Genomic DNA, 19983 nt, shown 5'->3' with positions numbered 1-19983 from the left:
CAGCAAGGGCGGGCCTGGTAAGCCGCGCTGCCTCGGCCCGGGAGCCCTGGCTGCTGAGTGCCTGGCACCAGCCCCTGGGCAAGCCAGCGGGCAGCTAGCCGTGGCGCTGGTCGCGGGCCTTCTGAAGGGGCACGGAGTTTCACCGTTTAACGGGTGTTACGGCCGTGTCTGGCTAGGGCGGCTCGCAGGACTCCCCGAGGAGGCTGTGCGTCTGGTAAGCAGTCAGGCTGCTGCAGCCTTGTGTATTTGGTAAGAGAATGCATTTATCAGAACATGTTCTCATTAGAATTCCTTGTATTTGCTAATCTGTTTTTGAATGGGAAATTAAAGTTGCAGTTCAGACTTATTCACCAGGTTAAACATAACACAAGATACAGTAACACAGGAGAGAAACATCAAATGCATAGGCATAGGTAGGTAGCCGCTAGAAACTGAAAGACTTCTAGTTGTCTTGCCCCTACAGAATATCTTGGCATTACAAACCAGTTTGATGGAATAAATTGGGAAAAGGGGGAGAAGTTTCATTGACTTTCAGCTCCTAAGCTGTTTTTTGTCTGTGACTAAACTAGATGTTGAGCTAATGTGAATAGATTGTCTTAATTTTCTTGATAGCTGACTTGACAAAGAAGGTTCAGTAGGTCAAACACTCTCATTCCTTTCTTTTGCTTCTTTCCCATTGGTTTCAGTGACTTTGAAATTTCAGTGACCAAGCCTATTCTAAATACAGCTGGTTCTCTATTTCAGTATTTTAGACAGGCCTTACCATAGATGTATGTTTTTCAAATTACTTCTAAAATATTTTCATGAAGAAAAATGACTACGTGAGTTTGCCTGTCTTGGGTAGTTAAAATATGTATTTTTGTAAGGAACTAACTTTTCCAGTAATGTTGAGTCTGGCCCAAAGGCCAGTTCAGAATTCCTTTTGCAGCTGGGACACTTGTTTCATTCACATCTGTTTCTCCCCCAAAGTATTTGGCCTCATGAAGCTCTGGAGCATCTATCTATTCTGTGCGTTTCTAAATCTATCTGAAATCCAATAGAAGGTTCAAAAAGTACTGATCGGAAAAAGTCTGCATAGAGATGTGTATGGCATACTGTTGCATGTATATTTTACTTTTGTTAAAAGCTAGATCAAACAAGTTTCTCTTCAAATCCATTTATTTGCCAGATTTGAGAACACTTTAGCATCTCCTTGTGTGCTTTTCTCTTTCTCCAATTTGCATTAGCAAGCACCATGAGGTTTCGAAGTGGTTTTACCATATCTTTTGATGCCTCCGAAGAAGAAATGTACCAAGGCCAGAAAAGCAGAGCTGGTATTCCTTGAGAGGCCGCGAGAGGGACCCGTCCATTGCTATGAAGCTCCGATACATTCGGCTGAGAATCCAAGACGTGTTCCTACAAAACCTGTAGACCAGAACACCTCTGCTGCCTGGGTTGGTATCCATTATCCTTCCCCTCGAGCTTTGTTTTGTTTTTAGGGACTACGCAGTAACTTAGGAATGCTGGAAAGGATGTATAATTATTGTAACTAGATCTCAGTTTGGTATGCTCTAGGAAAAAGCAAATTGCAAGAAAGAGAAGCTGACTCTTTTGTTGATACCAAGTAAAATAAAGATTACTATAACAGAGGGATTTTCAGGTTTTATGTAAGAGTCTAGAATCTTTCAAAAAATATATAGATTTTGAACTTTGTACAAAACTTTGTCTATAGAAAACCGATTTTAGAAGTGGCTTTTGGATGATACAGAGATTAACTGTTGAAGTAAACATGTTTGGGGGAATATTGTGAAAGTCACAGTAACATAACTAAGGTGATGGAGCTAAGTGGGCATCCTTTAAATTGTTTTGTATTGATTTCAGTTCAACCTCTACCTGTCCAGGGAGACTGAGCATGTAGTTTACTGGATTATTCAGAGTTATGCTGAAACGCAGAAAGAAACAGGATCCAGCTCTGAACTATATTTGCAACTTGCAGGGGTTACAGGAGTAGACACCAGTTAGAATGTGTTTTTTTTAAAAAAAAAACCAAATCTTTAATTCTTAAGTTGCCAGAGAATAGCTCACTTGCATCCCAAACACTTTTTAGAGAAGACTGGCAAACGTGATGTTGAAGTTCAGCAGTATCTCCTGCTTAGTAGCTTGGTTAAGAAACTGGTTTGCTTTGCTCACTTAATGAACACACTGAAAAAAGATGGGTAAGTGGGGGAGTAGAATCAGGTTGGTATTCGTTTGTATGGAGAAAACTGCTGTGATTTTTTTTTTTTCTTATTATGTCTTTCCCTTCAGGTGTGTCCACAATTTGGAACAACTACATCAGTGGCATTGAAAGCATGCCAGAAGAAGCATCGTGGTCCTCACAAACCCCAGAATTACGATGCCAACTACAGTTCACTTCATATAGGAGGAGCTTGTCGAAGAGCTACAGCCTGCAAATTTCCTCCTTTAACTTTTGAGAGGACAGAAGAAGGTGCAGCCCACCCCTCAGATCATCCAAATCACTTGAGGAAGCACACACAACACTTGCACAGGCAGCCCAAAGAAGGGACAGCAGCAAAAGCCAACATCCAGGTGAACAGTCTGGTGAACTGTAGAGAAATACCCTTGTTACCTGCTCCCCACCCTGTGGAGCCAGAAGTCTGTAGTTCACCAGATGTAGAGACTGCACAGGTGCCTTCCATAAGTAACTGGAGATGCAGCAGCACTCTGCCACAAAGTAGTAGCCATGCCTGGCAACCAGAAAAAGAGCTGGCATTTGGTATTGACTCCTGTGAGGGGGGTGAGTTGGAGTCAGCAGCAGTACTGGTTACAGATACTCCTGAGCATGAGTATGGAGTAAAGGTTACATGGAGGCAGCGGCCTCTTATAATGAAGTATCTGCAGGACAGCGGGAAGCTGAGCGCTGCTGACGTACTGGTGAAGACGAACCTCGAGCTCTCAAGGAGACAGACCAACGTCTGACTTGGCAGGAGCAGTAAACCTGTGCAAAACCATGTCAGAATAGACTGTTAATTTCAAGGATGGAGAGGGGAGCTGATTTAAGCCAAGCCGTGTGCTACGGCTGGCTCATCCTCCTGAGAAATGCCACAAAAGCGCGGGGGGTGTCTTCTTCGCGATGGGGGTATGTTGGGCTGTGCTTCCTCAGGGAACTGGGTATCTCTTAAGAGTTTTTGGCTGTACGTGGCCGCTTGCCGCAGCTGTTAACTCCAGCCCCGCAGGTAGGCAGGGCACGGTAGGGCCCGCCCCAACCACCACAGAAGGGGCGGGGCTCGTCCCTGCCCGCTGAGGGGCACCGTGGCCAATGGGGAGGTCGCGTGCTGCGCCTCCGGCCAATGGCGCCGCGCTTCAGTACCGAGTTCCGTCGCCAAGGGTAGCGGTGAGGCCGGGGTTGGGCGCGGTGGCAGGGGCCTCATAAGTAACGGTGGGGCTCGGGATGGAGAGTGCGAGGGGCCGACGTGGCAGCTCCAGCGACAGGTGAGAAGGGCAGTGCGAGTGGGGCCCAGCGGAGCTATATGCGGCCCGGCACCGCAGCTCAGTGAGGGCCGTCCGATTGCATCTTCCGACTGACGGGCAGGGTTTCAGGGTGGCCGTGTCTCCGGGAGCAAAAGGGCCGGGGCTGCCCGGCTCTGCGCGCAGCTCTGTCTCGCATCGCGTCAGGAGAAGCGCCCCGTGCCGAGCTGAGCGGCCGCAGCGGGGCCTGTGTTCTGCCACCGCCGCTGCTGACTGCTGCGCGTGGGGTAGCGTCGGGTTGCTCGGCTGGGGGAGGGGGGGTTGTTGCCTTGACAACACCCGCGTCCGGCGGGCAGCAGCGGTGTCAGGCCCGCTGGGTTTAGGTGTTTGGCTCCAAACCGTTCGGTTTCGTGTGTTGCGTGGTTACGTGGAGACTGAACTGCCGTTGTGGGTTTCTGTCCAATCTGCCTGTTTCTGGTGTTGCTGTGATGCGTTTTTGCACTGCTGTTCTGCTCTTGTTCCTCGTGAAGGTCTTGGGGTACGTAGCGACGTACTCTGTGTGCTGTTGGGAGAAAAGGAGAGAGAAAAAAGGGAAAGGAACTTGGCTGATGTAGCAGGGAAAGCAACTGTAAGCTTTGGGGAAGGTGTTTTGGAGATTATGCCTGTAGCACTGAAATAGCTCAAACCCGAAATTATTTGAAGTGAAATGTGAGGATATAGGCAGGCAGTGAAAATTTTGACAGTATGATTGTAAAAATACAGAAAAAATACCTTTTGTACCTCTGGTGTTTGGATAGGGAAAGGAGAAGCAAGTAAAGAGTGAAAACCAAACTTCAAGTAGTTCACTTACAATGAGCACAGTGTAGAAAAGAAACTATTTACTTATGGCATACAGTTGGTAATTGAGAGTGAAAAGGGGCAATAGAGTTAGAAGGGGTCCTGTAATTGCTTTGCTCCACCAAATATGCTGTGAAACATTAGAAGATGACTATGCAGACTTTAAAGGCTGAGGTTTGTATACTATTCTGGAAACACCTGTTGAAAAACTGAAGACCAGATGCACATAAATTTCCTTGCACAGCTATTAGAGGTTTAAGTTGAAGTTACAGGAAATGATGCTGCTTTACTTGTAACAATTGTACTATTACAATTTCTTTATGCTAAGAAGCTTGTTTTGCATGCTTTTATGGTTGCCTCACAGAAAGATCTTAACACCAATGGCAGTTCCATGTGGTAGTGCTTCCCTCTCACTCCCATTTAAACAATCATTTCCTTAAGTTTCTTGGTCTCTGTGGTTAAAGTAAGAAAATTAGAAAGCATGCACCTAAATAAAGGTACAAAGTTTTTAAATAGTTTCTTAAGGCCTCCTATTTTTAGGGGTCTGACTCTGAACTTAGAATGTTCAACAGCACTATTGTAAGTTGCAGGAAGACAAAAATTGTATTCTTAAGAAGGGTATTCTTTTTCTGAGAATAGTAAAATTATCCATAACTCATTAATTCAGTCATTGAAGCTCTTGCTTGGCAAAATAATTATGAGTTGTACAAACAGTGGTTTGTGCAGATAAAGGAAATGTGATGCATAATAACTGACTGTTCATAGCAATGAAGATACTACCTGTAAAGTCTAAAAATGCCACCTGAGCTGCAATACCTTTACTATTGAGCAATATGTAAAATACATACTATCTTAATATGGAAAAGAAGGGGAGGGTATGAGTGAATGAGCTGCCTGACTGGTTTTAAACCACGACAAAGATATTAAAAGTATTTTACTTCTAATAGACAAAGATGACGCGACGAAGTCAACACTAAATGTGTATAGTTTTGTAAATGTGCTGTGGGATACTTGATTGTGGGGAAACGGCTGAGGTCTTGGCTGTAGGTAAGCCATCTCTGAAACAGACTGTCCCTTGAAACTGTGCCATTGTGTTAACCTGTCTCCTGTTTGAGGTGGCTGCAACTGAAATTGCAAGTTGATTTTAAAGTTTGATTGACTTTCAGGGAGACATGATGTAATGTGTGGGGTTTGTTCATCAAGAAGTCTGGGGGGAGGGAGGCTCTCTGTGGCTGTCCTTATGTGAAACAATACTCCTTTTTGACTTTGTAACTGTTGTACTCTGTAGGTAATGGGGGGGAGGTCAGTTGTATTGTTGCGCGGGATTGTGAGAGAGAAAAGGGGTCTGGGTGGCTCGAAGTGGTGTCTTGTTGCAACGCTTGAGGGGAGGGGGCTGCGAGGGTAAGGAGGCTGGCAGTGGACGCTTCTCGAAGCCTCTGGGAGCTTCTCGAAACTTCCCGGTAATGAGACCCCTGCAACAAAGGGAACCAATGGGGAAGAGCCATGTCAACATCCGAGTAAGGAGGGGCGACAGGATTGGCTAGGGCCTTGAACCGGAGAAGATAAAGGACCGCCTCCCAGGGACCGCGTGTGCGCGTCTTGGGCGGAGCGGCGGACTCCCCGGCGCACCCCGCGCTGTTTTATCTGCTATCGCTTACTCAGTTTAATAAAATTTATACTTTAAACCAAAACTGGCTACAACATTGATAACACATGATATAACTGTCTTAATGCTTTAAAAAATGTGGGGTAGATAGTGCTATTTCATAGTTTTGGTAAGTGCAATACCTTCTCTCTTCATTTGGGAAAGTCCCATTTCGAGACTTTATATGAAATTAATAATGTTGAATACAGTAGAATCATTCAGATAAAAGTAATTCTAAGTCATTGTAAGGTTTTAAAATATCGAGAAGGAAATTTGGTTCTGACGATATTTTAGAATCGTGTGGACTGATGAACTTCGCTTTTTTGCACACTAATACGGTATACAGGAACAGTTAAAGTTTCCCACATGCTGCCTTCCAAATGTGATTCAGCTTCTGACTTGCAGCTGTCATATATAAAAACCCATCATTTTCAAGGGGCAAAAATCTTGACTGAATCTATAGAGACTACAAACCTCGGTGTCAGTCACAGCAGTCCCTCATGTAAGTTGTACGCTTCTTTGGTGACTGGACATGCATTGGTTAGTGGTTTTCAGTTTGGGAACTCGGCAACTACAGGATATTTCCTCAGTGTCTGCAAAAGTTAGTGAGGGAAAAGAGCTTGTTGCCAGTAGTTCAGTTTTCAAAAGATTATGATCCTGTGGACTATTAAAGGTTCAAAAGTAATTTTATGTATTGCTGTCCAGCCAAAAGCCTTTTCCATGTTTCGAAAGTTATCAGGAGTCTTGGTGGCTGGTGAGCTTGACTGTTTTATATAGATGGACCATAATTACAATTAGGGGTAAAAAAAAGACAAAGTACTTTTCTAATGCTTTTAGGTGTACTTGTAATCCAGACAAGTTTAAATTTTCTTTTAAAAGCCTGTCAGCTCTTCTGTTAGCCTTGGGTATTCTTATTTGGCCACAGGTGACCTTGTAACTAACAAGCTCTGTTTTGTAAATTCCAGGTTTTATAATTCTGCAAATTTTATTCTTAAATAAAAGAGAATTGGCTTAATATCTTCTTTGCTTCATCCGTTTTAAGTCTGAACATTATAACCAAGAAATCCGTCCAAAATGGCATATTGATAAAATGCAGATATTTTATAAATGTGGTTGAGATGTATCTTTGCAAATATTAAAATAAGAACCCAGTTTAAACCCCCCTGTTTGGCTACACACTTAAAGGTAAGTTTGTGCATATTCTTATGGTTGTCTTCCTCTCTGCCACCCTTCCAGCATCCATGGTGGCTTTAACAGTAAATAGCCTGTGTGGATTTCTGGCTTTTCTTGGCCTTCCTTTCAGGAAAATAGTACTGCTTTCACTTTAAGTATGTTGTAACAAATTACTTGAGACTTTTCTGGCTAAGGAAAACGAGAATCTACTTTCTGTTCTCCTGGTATGGTATAGTAGAGAATGACACAGGCTGTTGTTTGTACTCTTTATAGTACAGAGGTAAGATCTACTAGCTTTTTTCCAGAGTGTACTGCTTTATTTTCATAGCTGTGTTCCCTTGTTCCAAGTAGGAGGAGCTAATCTTTGGTACTTGGTGAGTCAGTTTTGGAATGGCATACGGAACTCTGAAGCAGTACAGTAGTCAACATTGAACAGAATTTAACGTTTTCATGACACTTGTGTTCCTGTTGCATTTTCTTGTAAGAGCCTGTATTCTTTACTGTCATCTAGTTTATTATCGCTGCCTGTGAACTATCTTCATTTACCTTGTGATCTCCAGAACCCAAATGGACAGAATCACAGAATTGTGGAGGTTGGATGGAGCTTCTTGAGATCAGCTGGTCCAACCCTGCTACTCAAAGCAGGGTCAGTTGAAGCAGTTTGCACAGGATGATGTCCAGTAAGATTCTGAATATTTCCTAAAGTGGGGCCTCCACAGCGTCCCTAGGCAACCTGTTCCAGTGTTTGATCACTCTCTCAGGAAAAGTTTTGAGCCTTCTCTTTCCCATGCAGAACAATCCCAGGTATCTCAGCTTTTCCTTGTAGGAGAGATGCTCCAGTCCCTTATTTTTTGTGGCCCTTTGATCAGCTTGCTCCAGTATGTCTGTATGTTCTTGCCCAGAACTAAACACAGATTTTGTGTGTGGTTTCACCAGTGCTGAACAGAGAGATGGGGGTCACCTCCCTCGACCTGCTGGCTGTACTTTTCCTAATGCAGCCCAGGGTGGTGTTGGTCACTTGCCATAAGGGTGCAGTGCTGGCTCGTGGTCAGCTTGTTCACCAAGGTACCATCTATCCATTTCTGAAAAAGGCATGTCATGAGAGAGCATATGCATTATTCCTTATTTTACCATAATTCAACTTTTCTCCAACAGACTCTTCATTTCTCTGTGTTACATTACTAGCAGGTTCCTGTTTAGTTCACCCGACAATCTCCTGACATGGTAACTTTTCTTATTTCAGGGTGTGTTTGTGTAGGTATATAACGGCGCAGAGTATATCCCATTGCATTTGTGAGATGATAATTTTATACTGGGATTTTATGCTTCCATGGATTCTATTTTGAAACTGAAGGTAGAGGGGATTCCATGAAGGACATGGAACTGTTGGAGCAAGTCTGGACGAGGGCCATGAGGATGATCAGGGCGCTGGAGCACCTCCTGTATGGAGACAGGCTGAGAAAGTTGGGGCTGTTCAGCCTGGAGAAGAAATGCTGTGTGGAGACCTCACAGCAGCCTTCCAGTATCTGAACGGGGCCTATAGGGATGCTGGGGAGGGACTCTTCATCAGGGACTGTAGTGAATATGACAAGGGGTGATGGGTTCAAACTTACACAGGGGAAGTTTAGGATAGATATAAGGAAGAAGGTTTTTACTGTGAGGGTGGTGAGGCACTGGAATAGGTTGCCCAAAGAAATGGTAAATGCTCCATCCCTGGCAGTGTTCAAGGCCAGGTTGGACAGAGCCTTAGGCAGCATGGTCTAATGTGAGATGTCTCTGTCCACGGCAGGGGGCTTGGAACTAGATGATCTTAAGGTCCTTTCCAACCAAAGCCATTCTATGATTCTTCTGAGCGTTTGTTTCACCTGGCCTATACAATTTCAGTTTACCTGACAAAAATCACTGGAACAAGTCCCATAAAGAAAAGTTTGCATCTCCTTTACTGACAAATGCTCTTTTCTGCATTAACTTGGCTGCAGTCAGTCAGTACTAGACGGTATCATTATTTACCTGGTTACATTTGGCATGTGATTAGTCACCCCAGAATGGATAAATTTTCAGAGAAACTCCTTTAGGCCAGATGTAGTGTGTTCTTGCTGAACTGTTTTAACCTGAACAGCCTGTTACTTTCAGGTGGGCTTCACTTTACTATTGGAGAAGATGATGCTGCAAGGATAGGCTTGGATCAAGTTCACTGCTTTCTTGGCTTTATCCAACAAAAATAATTATCAACCTATTCATGTTTTTTAATATTTTTTTTTCTGTAGCACATGCGTTTTGTTTTTTTCTTGAATTCCATTTTTCAGCATAGTATTCCTATTACTCTTGTCCTGATGAGATCCATCCGCGGGTCCTGAAGGAGCTGGCAAATGAAGTTGCGAAGCCGCTGGCCATCATATTTGAAAAATCATGGCAGTCAGGTGAAGTTCCTGACGACTGGAAAAAGGACAATATAACCCCCATTTTCAAGAAGGGGAAAATGGATGACCCAGGGAACTACAGACCAGTCAGTCTCACCTCTGGGCCTGGCAAAATCTTGGAGCAGGTTCTCCTGGAAAGCATACTAAGGCACATGAAAAACAACAAGGTGCTTGGTGACAGCCAGCATGGCTTCACTAAGGGGAAATCCTGCCTGACCAATTTGGTGGCCTTCTATGATGGGGCTACAGAACTGATGGACAGGGGTAGAGCAGTTGATGTCATCTACCTGGACTTGTGCAAAGCGTTTGACACTGCCCCACACGACATCCTTGTCTCTAAATTGGAGAGACATCAATTTGATGGATGGACCCCTCGGTGGATAAAGAACTGGCTGGATGGCCACACGCAAAGAGTTGTGGTCAATGGCTCAATGTCCAGCTGGAGACCAGTAACGAGTGTTGTCCCTCAGGGATCGGTGTTAGGACCGGTCTTGTTCAACATCTTCATCGCTGACATGGACAGTGGGATTGAGTGCGCCCTCAGCAAGTTTGCCGATGACACCAAGCTGTGTGGTTCGGTTGATACCCTGGAGGGAAGGAATGCCATCCAGAGGGACCTTGACACCCTTGTGAGGTGGGCTGATGCCAACCTCATGAAGTTTGACCATGCCAAGTGCAAGGTCCTACACCTGGGTGGGAGCAACCCCAGGCACAGCTACAGGTTGGGGATTCAGAGTAGCCCTGCAGAGAAGGACTTGGGGGTGTTGGTTGATGAGAAAATGAACATGGGCCGGCAGTGTGTGCTTGCAGCCCAGAAGGCCAACCGTATCTTGGGCTGCATCAAAAGGAGCGTGACCAGCAGGTCAAAGGAGGTGATCCTGCCCCTCTACTCTGCTCTTCTGAGACCTCACCTGGAGCATTGTGTGCAGTTCTGATGTCCTCAACATAAAAAGGATGTGGAACTGTTGGAACAAGTCCAGAGGAGGGCCACGAGGAAGATCAGGGGACTGAAGCACCTCCTGTGTGAAGATAGGCTGAGAAAGTTGGGGCTGTTCAGCCTGGAGAAGAGAAGGCTGCGTGGAGACCTCATAGCAGCCTTCCAGTATCTGAAGGGGGCCTATAGGGATGCTGGGGATGGACTCTTCATTAGAGACTGTAGTGATAGGACAAGGGGTAATGGGTTAAAACTTAAACAGGGGAAGTTTAGATTGGGTATAAGAAGGAAATTCTTTCCTGTTAGGGTGGTGAGGCACTGGAATGGGTTGCCCAGGGAGGTTGTGAATGCTCCATCCCTGGCAGTGTTCAAGACCAGGTTGGATGAGGCCTTGGGTGATATGATTTAGCGTAAGGTGTCCCTGCCCATGGCAGGGGGGTTGGAACTAGATGATCTTAAGGTCCTTTCCAACCCTAACTATTCTATGCTTCTATGATACTCTTGAGGTGTTTGGGTAGCTGTTTTGGCACAGTAAAGGCAAAACATATCTGTGTGTATATAGTCAAAGAATATATATATATATATATATATATGTATATAAAGAAAAAAGTTGTATATCTTTCAGAATGCCAGCTTGTTGTGGTGGTGAGGGTGGTGGGTTTTGGTTTGGGTTTTGGGGGGGTGGGGCCAGGGGTGTTGGTTTGGTTATGTTTGGCACGCTTTAAAGCATGGGTTTTAAGAAAAGTACCTGATTACAGTGGCATTCCATTTTTAAACTCAAAGGTAGGTAGAAGCAAGAGTATTAAAGGACTAACTTGCCTTTGTATTTCTTTTGATCTTCTTTAGTAAGTTGTAAGTTGTTCAGATAGCTGCTACAAGTTATGCAGTGCTTGTCAGAACATGTAGTGCCTAGAGTATTTGGGTGTATTTTACAGTGGAGTAAGACATACAGATCTGGATGCTCGTCTTTCTGCTTCCCCACCCTAATCTGGCAGGTGTTGTTGGCTTTATTAGTACTTTTCAAATAGTCTGTGATGTTTTATGTGATTTGTATCATGTGGGACATAATTTGTATGTTAAGGCATATCGAAGACAATCTTTATTCATGATAATATATTCACTCATTCAGAATTGCTCCCAAAATAGTGTTCACTGTTGCCATGTCATTGCTCCCATATGTTAAGCAGGTGGAAAATCTTGCCAAATGAATTTTGTGAAACCTTTCTCAAAACTTTCTCAAAACAGTATGCTGTTGGCATTAGGAATCTGTGCATGTTTATTTAGGAGGAGGAATCAAAGGTAAAACTGATTTCACTGGGAGATAGCATTCTTTATGTAAAAACCCAGACAGAGGTTAAAACTTGCCCTTGTTGAACTGTCAACTGCTTAATAACTTATAACTGAAATGCTGTTATAAGAACTGTTACATAGCAACCTGTGTCACTTAAAAATGGGGGTGACATTTTATGGCCAATTTACAGCCAATCCAGTTTACCTAGAAAGACTTATAATTAAAAGGAAAGAATCTTCCATGTTTGCCAAAAAAAAAGTCTGCTTTTCTGCCTTGGCGAAGGCGGAAAACATTGATAATCCTCACTACTATTGTTCTGTGTTACTCCCTTTCCCAGAAATGAGCAATTCTAGCTGTGTCTGTTGCAAGGAAAAAGATGGGACTCCTCTCTTTTGTGGACTGGAAGGTGCATTACAGATAATTTTTTTTTTGTCAGCCATTTTCCAGAGACAGCATTGTAATCTTTTAAAAGATAAGAAGTCTTCTTCAAATGATCTCATTTCTACAGCTTCTGTTTTCTTTCATAGCCATAGTTTTAATGTAGTTCCCAGGAAAGTTCTTTGGAGAGTTAAGAGTGAAAACCCCTTCATACCAGCTGACTCTTCATTTCTTACTGAAGTTGGTTTTACTTGTGCTTCTACAGCTAAAAATAAAATCTAGTGGACAAAAATGTGTGCCATAAGCCACATCCTTCTCATTCCCTGATTCTTAATTTCTGGGAGTGTTGCTCAGAGACATAACTGCTGCTACCACATTAATAAACTGTCTTGCAAAGGAAAAAGGAGTTACATGAGTAAGAAATGGAACATAATGTATTGGCAAGTCTGTAACATCTGTAGATGAAAATGTTAGTTTACTGTGCCTTCCTTAAAGGAAGCAGACCAATGGGAACAGCTAAAAATTTAAGGACCTCTGAAGTTATTTCTTCATTGTGGCTAGTTCGATATTCCAAAAAATGGTTAGGAGAGACCAAATAAAAACATCCATAATAAATTTGTCATTCATATTCCTATTGTAACATTTTAATTTCTGCTTATGAGAAGGCTAATTCTGATTTCAGCAGGAATATGAGGGTTAAAAATAAAACATTTTGCTTCATGTTAGTCTGTTGAATCTAGAAAAGGATCTGTGAGGACAAATGGATCTGTGAACCCCTGTATGTGTTGCTGTTCACATTCAGGCATGCTGTTGTATCTTCTCAGTTGAGTGTTTCTTGAACTAGTTGTTCACACACTCTTTTATTCTGTATTCTGGATAATAAGTATTCTTCACTTCTACATTACACTCTGAGTCATTTTTCCTTTCTCTCTAGCATGTGTCCGTTATCCATCATGTAGCTTTAGCAGGAGACCTTATGAGTTCTGGTGAATGTAGCAGAGGAGTCAGGGGCAGGGTCTTGTATAGTCTGCTCCAGGGACTGGGAAGAGGAAGATCATGACAGGCTACCAGGATTTTTTTATTATTATTTATCAAAGGTAAATGGGTGACTGTTTTGGTGGTTGTGTTTTAGGGTGTTTTTTTCATGTTTTGAACACTGTTGTTGGATCCATGGAGATACAGAGTATTTTTCCTGTTCTTACTGGATATTTAATTCCTACTACACGTAACCCCTTCAAATAAAAAGCCATAGTTAAGAGCATAGTGGTTCAACGTGGGCATGTCCAAAGAGCACTTGGATGTACTAGTCTGTGTAGTAAGTCCATCTGAAGGAGGATTTGCATTTGAAGCCTGCAGCTGTATTAGCACACTGCTTGCATTCCTTTGTGATGAGCTGTGGGAGTGACTAGCACATCGTTTTCCTGTAATGTCTGTAGTAACACCAAACCACTGTGGGGGGTAAAAAAAGGTGTAAAATGTGCGTATGTGTGGGAAGCTCTTTTTGGTCTGGTTATTTGTTACACCTTAACAATGACCAAATGCTGGAAGGTAGGTCTGGGGAAGAGTGAATAATAATGGTGGGTTTGTTTTGTTTGGGGGTATTTTTAGCACTATTTACAGTGCCACAGTGCTTATTTGTGGCTTTGTTTCTTTTAATTTTATTCTTTGTGTGGATCCTTGCAGTTTATAATGAGAAGAATTGGTCACTGCTTTCACTTAGTGGCCTGCTGCAAGGTGATTTTGGTCTGTGTTTAACAGTAAGTTGTAAAAGAGAACACTACTTGCTGTCTTTTTACTTTATCAACCTCTGTGACCTGTTAGAATCTTTATGTGTTTCAATCATGCCCAAGTCTCAGTTAAGCAGTTGGAGGTTGGACACTTTATCGTCTGTGTTACGGTCCCATTCCACGGGCCTTTAGACCTGCCTTTGACATTATGTAGCTTTATTCCAGCGTGGGTAGAAAATAATTTTCATTGAGGATTTCTGCAAGGCATGTATATGAGTCCTTATTTTTCAGCATTTTGCCATCCTTCAGGAAGGAAGACGTGGAAGTATATTCCATTTTCTGTTAGGAAAAGCAATAAAGCCACAGGTTGAAGCTTCTATCTACAGGGGGCATCATTGTAGTTCTTTTTAATTATATAAGAATGTGTCCATAAATATAATATTAATAAGAGCTGCACAGCTTGCTTTGTGAGAAACACTTGACTACAGTTAACAAATGTCATCTATTTCGTAAGTCAGTGGGCATAAGAAAATAAACGGAAAGGAATATCCCTCCTCCTTGTTTCTTAATTATGATTGTAAGTGGAGCTTTCAAGCACTTATAAAAAACACATCACAGTTTTACTTTATGTTGAAGTTTTATGTGGCAACTAATATATCTTGCTGCACTCAGTAGATGTGTCTCTACATGCTTTTTTTCTTAAACTGTGGATTTTTTCAGGTGAAGACAACTGTATTACTGTAACTGTTGCTGTAGGGACATGCAATACTTCTCATTCCCTCTTCAAGAAAGTAATCAGTTTTTCCAGGCCCTTGCCTCCTTTGAATCTAATGTGCTACATGACTGATCCACATGAGGAGTAATATCGGGTTTTAGAAGCAAGGTGTTTTCAAGGTCCTAGACCTCCTAAGTGATGATGCTTGAAATACGTTAGGAAAAAAAAAAATAAGGAAAGCTGCAAGGTAAAAAGCAATGGCGGTAATAACAGTGCATTATAATGGCATTAGCTGGGCAATAAGCATCAATTTTAGAGTTCATAAGCTGTGTGTATACAAAACTTCTACATGTTTCGGCCTCCCAGCACAGGACGTGTTGGATGGCGTAGTATGTCTGTAAGGACCTTTGATCTGTCTTTTGCTTGCCTGGAAATTGAGTCAAATGTGGATTTACTAGGAGTTAAGGGGATTCTGAGTCCTTTCTCCTCTTGTTTGCTCTATTTGCTGTGATCCAATTCCCACGGCATGTGTTTTGCAGAAACTCCAGCCCGTCTCTCTCCCTCTGTCTCTGGTTTTCCTTGTTTGGATTTTTATTCAGCATTGTCTGCCTGCTTGTGACTTCACATGATTGGATATTTCTGCACACCTGGACCAGACAAAGAATTTCCTGTTTAAATTGCAGTTGTGGCTAGCCCTGCTCTACTGCATGCCATCATAAAATACATAATGTTTGTCTGTGTCTCATATTATCTTCTTCATGATGCTTTCTCACTGCCATAGAGGTCTTTGTCAAAGCTGTGTAGGAGGAAGGTGCACAGCTTTGGTAGGCAGAATATGTGCTTACTTGTCAATTAGCCTTTCCCTTTTGTAAGGTTAACTGTGCTAAATTGAGTGCATTAGCTTATGTAATAATCCACTATCATGCAAAAGGAAATGTGAAGTCTCTGTGGAACACAATTCAGGATGAAAAACTAGAGTTCTTATGAAAGTTATCTATAAAACTTAAATAAACTCGAATCATTTTTTCATCTCTAGGAACAGATATAAGGTGTTGCAAATACAGATGCAGATATTAACTGTAGTTCTGGGAATTCTGGCAGGAGAAAATGGTGTAGGTTTAACTCTAAGACAGAACCTAAAAATCTGAGTTAATTTGGAATTGGGTATTTTATGAAGGAGCAGGGACTATTGAATTGATTTGAACTGTGTTAATCCTTCAGGTATAAATTCAGATAGCCCAACTCAGTAAAATCTGTCCATCAGTAATGAAGGTTTTGTTGCTTACAAAATGTTTTCAGAACAGTTTACTAAGGTGATTAAACTACAGTTTGGTCCTATTTATGACAGAATATAACATGTTTTTTAATGTGTTGTAACTTAGTCTCCTTGTGGGATAGATGTTTTACACTTGTTGTAAAGTCTTGATGGTGAAGTTGTAGCCTGTGAATATCTTGTGCTCTTATAATGCAAACTTTAATAGCAATAATTAATTTGTTTCTTTCCCTTTCCCAGCATCTTTGAGGATGAAACCATGAAACTACGACAGCTGAAACTAGAGCATCAGGTAAATGATAGTGTTGAAGCTGGTTGAAATAAGTATAGGAAAATAAACATTAGCCTTGACTTGAGAAATAGGGTTGTTAAGAATGCAAACAAGAACTCACTGCTATGGCAAAAACATTTTTCTTTAAAGATTTTAATGGCTTTCGTTAGTTTAAGTCAACCTTACTATGGCTTGTAGGCTTGATTTCTTTGATATATTTATTTTTCATATGTCTCTCATTTAATTGGGATTGACTCACCCCAATGCAGGAATGAATCAAAAGGAAGGCTAAGAGAATTATCCATTTTAAGCATTAAAGGAAAAGGTTTCCCTGAGCTATAGAAGGATCTCTGCTGTTGAGAAGGATTTCCAGCATATTTTGATTTGTTTTGTCTCCTACGCAGAAAACATTTACAGCCAAGCATTTGTCAAATATTAGGTTATGGGTCTCAGTTTTTCACAGTTCATGACATTAAATTCCATCTGTGGGCCAGCTCTGCCGGCCAGGACGCTTTTATCCAGGTTACTGCGTTTTCCGTGAAGAGAGGGCGTGTGGCTCCTCGCACAGTGCTTACGAACGCAGTGCTAGAGGCGTTTCCGTGTCTTTTTGAGGCACTTGCAGCTCAAAGTGTAATGCTGCCACCTCCCTGTGGGTGGAGAGCGGGAAATTGGAAGCCTGTTTCTGAATGCAGTTGGTACGGTGCTTTTGACACGAGGTTTCGTTAATGCCATCATAACTTCATCACATCACAGTTCCTCCTGCCTCAGCAGTTGTTTCTATTCTTGTTTACTAGGAAACCATAAACATCAAATATATATGTACCTTGGAAAATGTTGCAAGGTAGATGAATTTTCCTTTTACCAGATCAGTCCTATTTTAATGACTGTATTTTTTTACATTTGTTTTCACCTCACGCCCTGTCCCCTCTAAGTCTTATCTCTTCAATATTGGTTTCTGGAAACTATTTGGTTTGAGTTCTCTGTTTAAAATGATAGCTTCTGACAGAAAAAGCATTTCTTCTGTAAGTTCAGACTGTTTCAAATTGTACTATAAATGACTGCTGAATTTGTCTATATATATGAAGGATTGCTGCAGTTTAGACTGGATGAAAGGAATTACTGCTGATGCTCTCACAATAGATCAGAAAACAAGCAGGTGTCCATCTCCACTGATGGGGAATCAGAGGCAGGGATCACTCCAAAGACGAAGTGATATGCGTCTAGGATTTTTGTAAGAGATTACAGGAGTATTTTGGATGTATTGGAGATCCTGAACAGTGACGTGTTATCACCAATAGCTGAGCTGAATGTCACCAATGAAATATCACAAATAGCTGGCTCTCTGAATGTGGTTCTTACGTCATGCTGTTTCTTTATTTCACAGAGAGCTCTTTTAGAGAAGAAGCAGAGGAAGAAGCGTCTTGATCCTTTGATGGTACAGGCAAATCCTGAGGCAAAGCTGCATAGGTCAAAGCCCAAAGGGTATGAGGAGCAGACTCCTTTAGTAAAAGCTCCTACCCCTTTCCACAGTGATGTTATTTTACATGGTAAGTAATCAACCTGGTTGCAGCAATGTTCCCAAAAATGCCAGTGCATGCACTTGATGTTGCAGATGGGCACCACATTGCTGTGACAGTGGTCAAGTGATAAACAAGATTGATTACATACCTTTATGCGTACAAAAAAAGAACTGTAGTACAGTATGTTTAAGCAATAAACCAAAAACCTTACCTTGAATTTTGTGATAGCTGAGAATCTTCATGTGCCTTTGAAGAACATCTCCCTTGTGTTAGACTAAGAAGAATTGTGGAAATAGGTTAGGAACTTCTGTAAGGGTAGGGAGATACAAACCCAGTGTAAGAGAGTCTTATAAAGCTGTAGGATAAAAAAAAAAAAAAAAAGAAATAATTGAGTAGTGACAGCCTGTACTTTTCATCATGGTATACTCCATCTAGAGATTGCATATGACTGAATGATAAAGTAGACAAGAGCAAAACAAAATTCTTATGAATACTGAATTAGGTTTTTTCTGGGTTTTATCTAATCTGTTGTTTTCTGTGGGCTTCAGGGAGACAACTGAAACATGACAAGCAAGCTATAGTGGTCCAGAAAGTCACAAGCACAAAGTGACATCAGAGCCAACGGCAGTAACTTAGTGATCTCCAAACATTACAGTAAAATAGAAACCATTCTGTGAAAAGTGAAAACAAGTACAGTATCGAGAGCATTACGTTTTCCATGTCGCAGCGAAGAAAAAGGAGCAGCAATGAAATCTGTATATTCCAGTGGAAGTGTAGCTTGAGAGCATGAATCATAACAGACTATCAAGAAAGTAACAGGAACTATCCAAAGGCTTAGAGATGCATGTTACTGCAGGATGTTAAAATACCACAGTTTTGTTAATAGGGAATTAATGTATAGAGTAGAATTTAAAAAACCCAAACAAACCAGTGTTACTTGGCTTGAAGATCACATTTGGAAACACGTTATCCTATCTTATATTGAGAGATAAGACTTAGAGGGGGCAGGGTGTGAGGTGAAAACAAATGTAAAAATGATTTGAATGATTTTCATGTGCTGTTCTCCAGGTGTCTTTCAGGATCATAGGATGGGGAGGAAAGTGATGATGGATGGTAGCATTTATGTGATTAAAATCAGGTAGGAGAAGGCTGCTGTTGAAAGACACTTCAAGTCAAAAAGATTGATATAACTTCTAAGTTAGGAAACTACAGTAGTACTGAAACTACAAGAAAGAAAAATAAAAACTAACTGCTCCTTCATTAGTTTACATCATTCTGAAGCTTTGTCAGTACAAATAAATTCTGTTAAGAAGTGGTAACAGGAGTAAACATGTCAGAAATCTGATGATTAGATAAAGCAGTAAAGTTTTAAGAAGGAAAACGGTGGGAAAGCAAGAAATCCAAAGCTGGAACTACAGTTGCATATTGTGTGCCACATAAATGTATTAAGGCCAGACCCTGACATCAAGGCACCTCCACCAGTTAGGGACAGTGCACAGCTGAATTGCATGCTTAAATGTGGAAATTTGGTTTCTACCAAAAAGAGGGCATCCACTTACAGTTTTTTCTGCCTGTGCCTGTAGATAATTTTATCAAATTTACTTGCAGTGTGCACTGTAAAGCGCTTACTTTTTAGTTTAGGAGCAAGCGAAGAACATGAAGGAAAAGAAAATAGAGTAATTGCCCATAAATTAAAATATATCAATGTGCATGACAAATACAACTCATTTTAACTGCTTAAGCCCTTTGTAAAAAAGTAGATACAATGACTATATTTGTAAATAGAGAAGCTGATGCCTGGTATGTTTAAAGTAATAGGCTGTCTGTACCAGAGTCAGGCCTGGATACTTCCAAGTTTTCTGATCAAAATCGAACAAGAAGACGTCAGGACTTTAAAGGAATGCTTGAGCAAGGAAGATGTAAAGAACAACCATCTTGGCATGTGTCTTTAGCCACAAAAATAGACTTTAGCATTCTGTTCTGTTTTGGCCTGCAGGTATTGATGGACCAGCTGCTTTCCTGAAATCAGAAGTGCAAGATCTGGGGACCAAGCTCCAAACTCTCTCTGCTGGATCTTCCAAATCAGAAGACAACGCAGATCAGGAAAATGATGGAGAGGCTCTAACAGACACAGCAGGCAAGCCAGATCTGCAAGAAATCTTACAGAAACGAGGTAATATAATGGGCGTTATCTTGACATTAAGAATTGATGGGCATTAAGAGTTGATAATAGGCAAAGAATTTTTCAGGGCTCTGAAAAACACCAGGAAAGGTGTTCTTCCTGAGTCAGAAGCTGTCACAATCAACAGTTTCAATAGCTATATCCCATTGAGTAGTTTCCCAGTGGAGTGT

General features: G+C 41.8%; 3 protein-coding genes across 8 annotated transcripts in view; all 3 read left to right on the top strand.

Moving 5' to 3' along the window:
* NECAP1 (NECAP endocytosis associated 1) overlaps nt 1-3262 on the top strand; it is a 150182-nt gene extending 146920 nt beyond the window's left edge. The window contains exon 9 of the transcript XR_008974869.1: nt 3250-3262. The gene's annotated coding sequence lies outside the window, so the exon portion shown is untranslated. The remainder of the gene's footprint in view (nt 1-3249) is intronic.
* Nucleotides 130-2990, top strand: RHNO1 (RAD9-HUS1-RAD1 interacting nuclear orphan 1). 4 transcript variants are annotated; one of them, XM_057429066.1, is made up of 3 exons: nt 130-214; nt 1227-1433; nt 2287-2990. In XM_057429066.1, the coding sequence occupies exons 2-3, from the start codon at nt 1269-1271 to the stop codon at nt 2956-2958; spliced, it is 837 nt and encodes a 278-aa protein (XP_057285049.1). In that variant the 5' UTR covers nt 130-214; nt 1227-1268; the 3' UTR covers nt 2959-2990. The 4 variants fall into 4 exon arrangements, with proteins under 4 accessions (XP_057285049.1, XP_057285039.1, XP_057285029.1 ...); XM_057429056.1 differs by having other exon boundaries at nt 146-221; nt 1231-1433; XM_057429046.1 differs by having other exon boundaries at nt 151-249.
* TULP3 (TUB like protein 3) overlaps nt 2888-19983 on the top strand; it is a 30353-nt gene continuing 13257 nt past the window's right edge. For 2 of the 3 annotated variants that reach the window (XM_057428906.1, XM_057428899.1), the window contains exons 1-4: nt 2888-3118; nt 16081-16132; nt 17496-17658; nt 19628-19804. In XM_057428906.1, the coding sequence (XP_057284889.1) occupies nt 3018-3118; nt 16081-16132; nt 17496-17658; nt 19628-19804 (493 nt within the window). In that variant the 5' untranslated portion in view covers nt 2888-3017. Of the gene's footprint in view, nt 3119-3267; nt 3472-16080; nt 16133-17495; nt 17659-19627; nt 19805-19983 lie in introns of those variants that run through there. The other variant, XM_057428914.1, reaches the window with a different exon arrangement.

Source organism: Pezoporus wallicus, unplaced genomic scaffold (genome assembly GCF_028554395.1).
Source record: "Pezoporus wallicus isolate ANWC-B61680 ecotype Strahan unplaced genomic scaffold, APGP_CSIRO_Pwel_v1 scaffold_3294, whole genome shotgun sequence".
Classification (NCBI taxonomy): domain Eukaryota; kingdom Metazoa; phylum Chordata; class Aves; order Psittaciformes; family Psittacidae; genus Pezoporus; species Pezoporus wallicus.
This window is presented reverse-complemented; position numbering and strand designations above follow the sequence as displayed.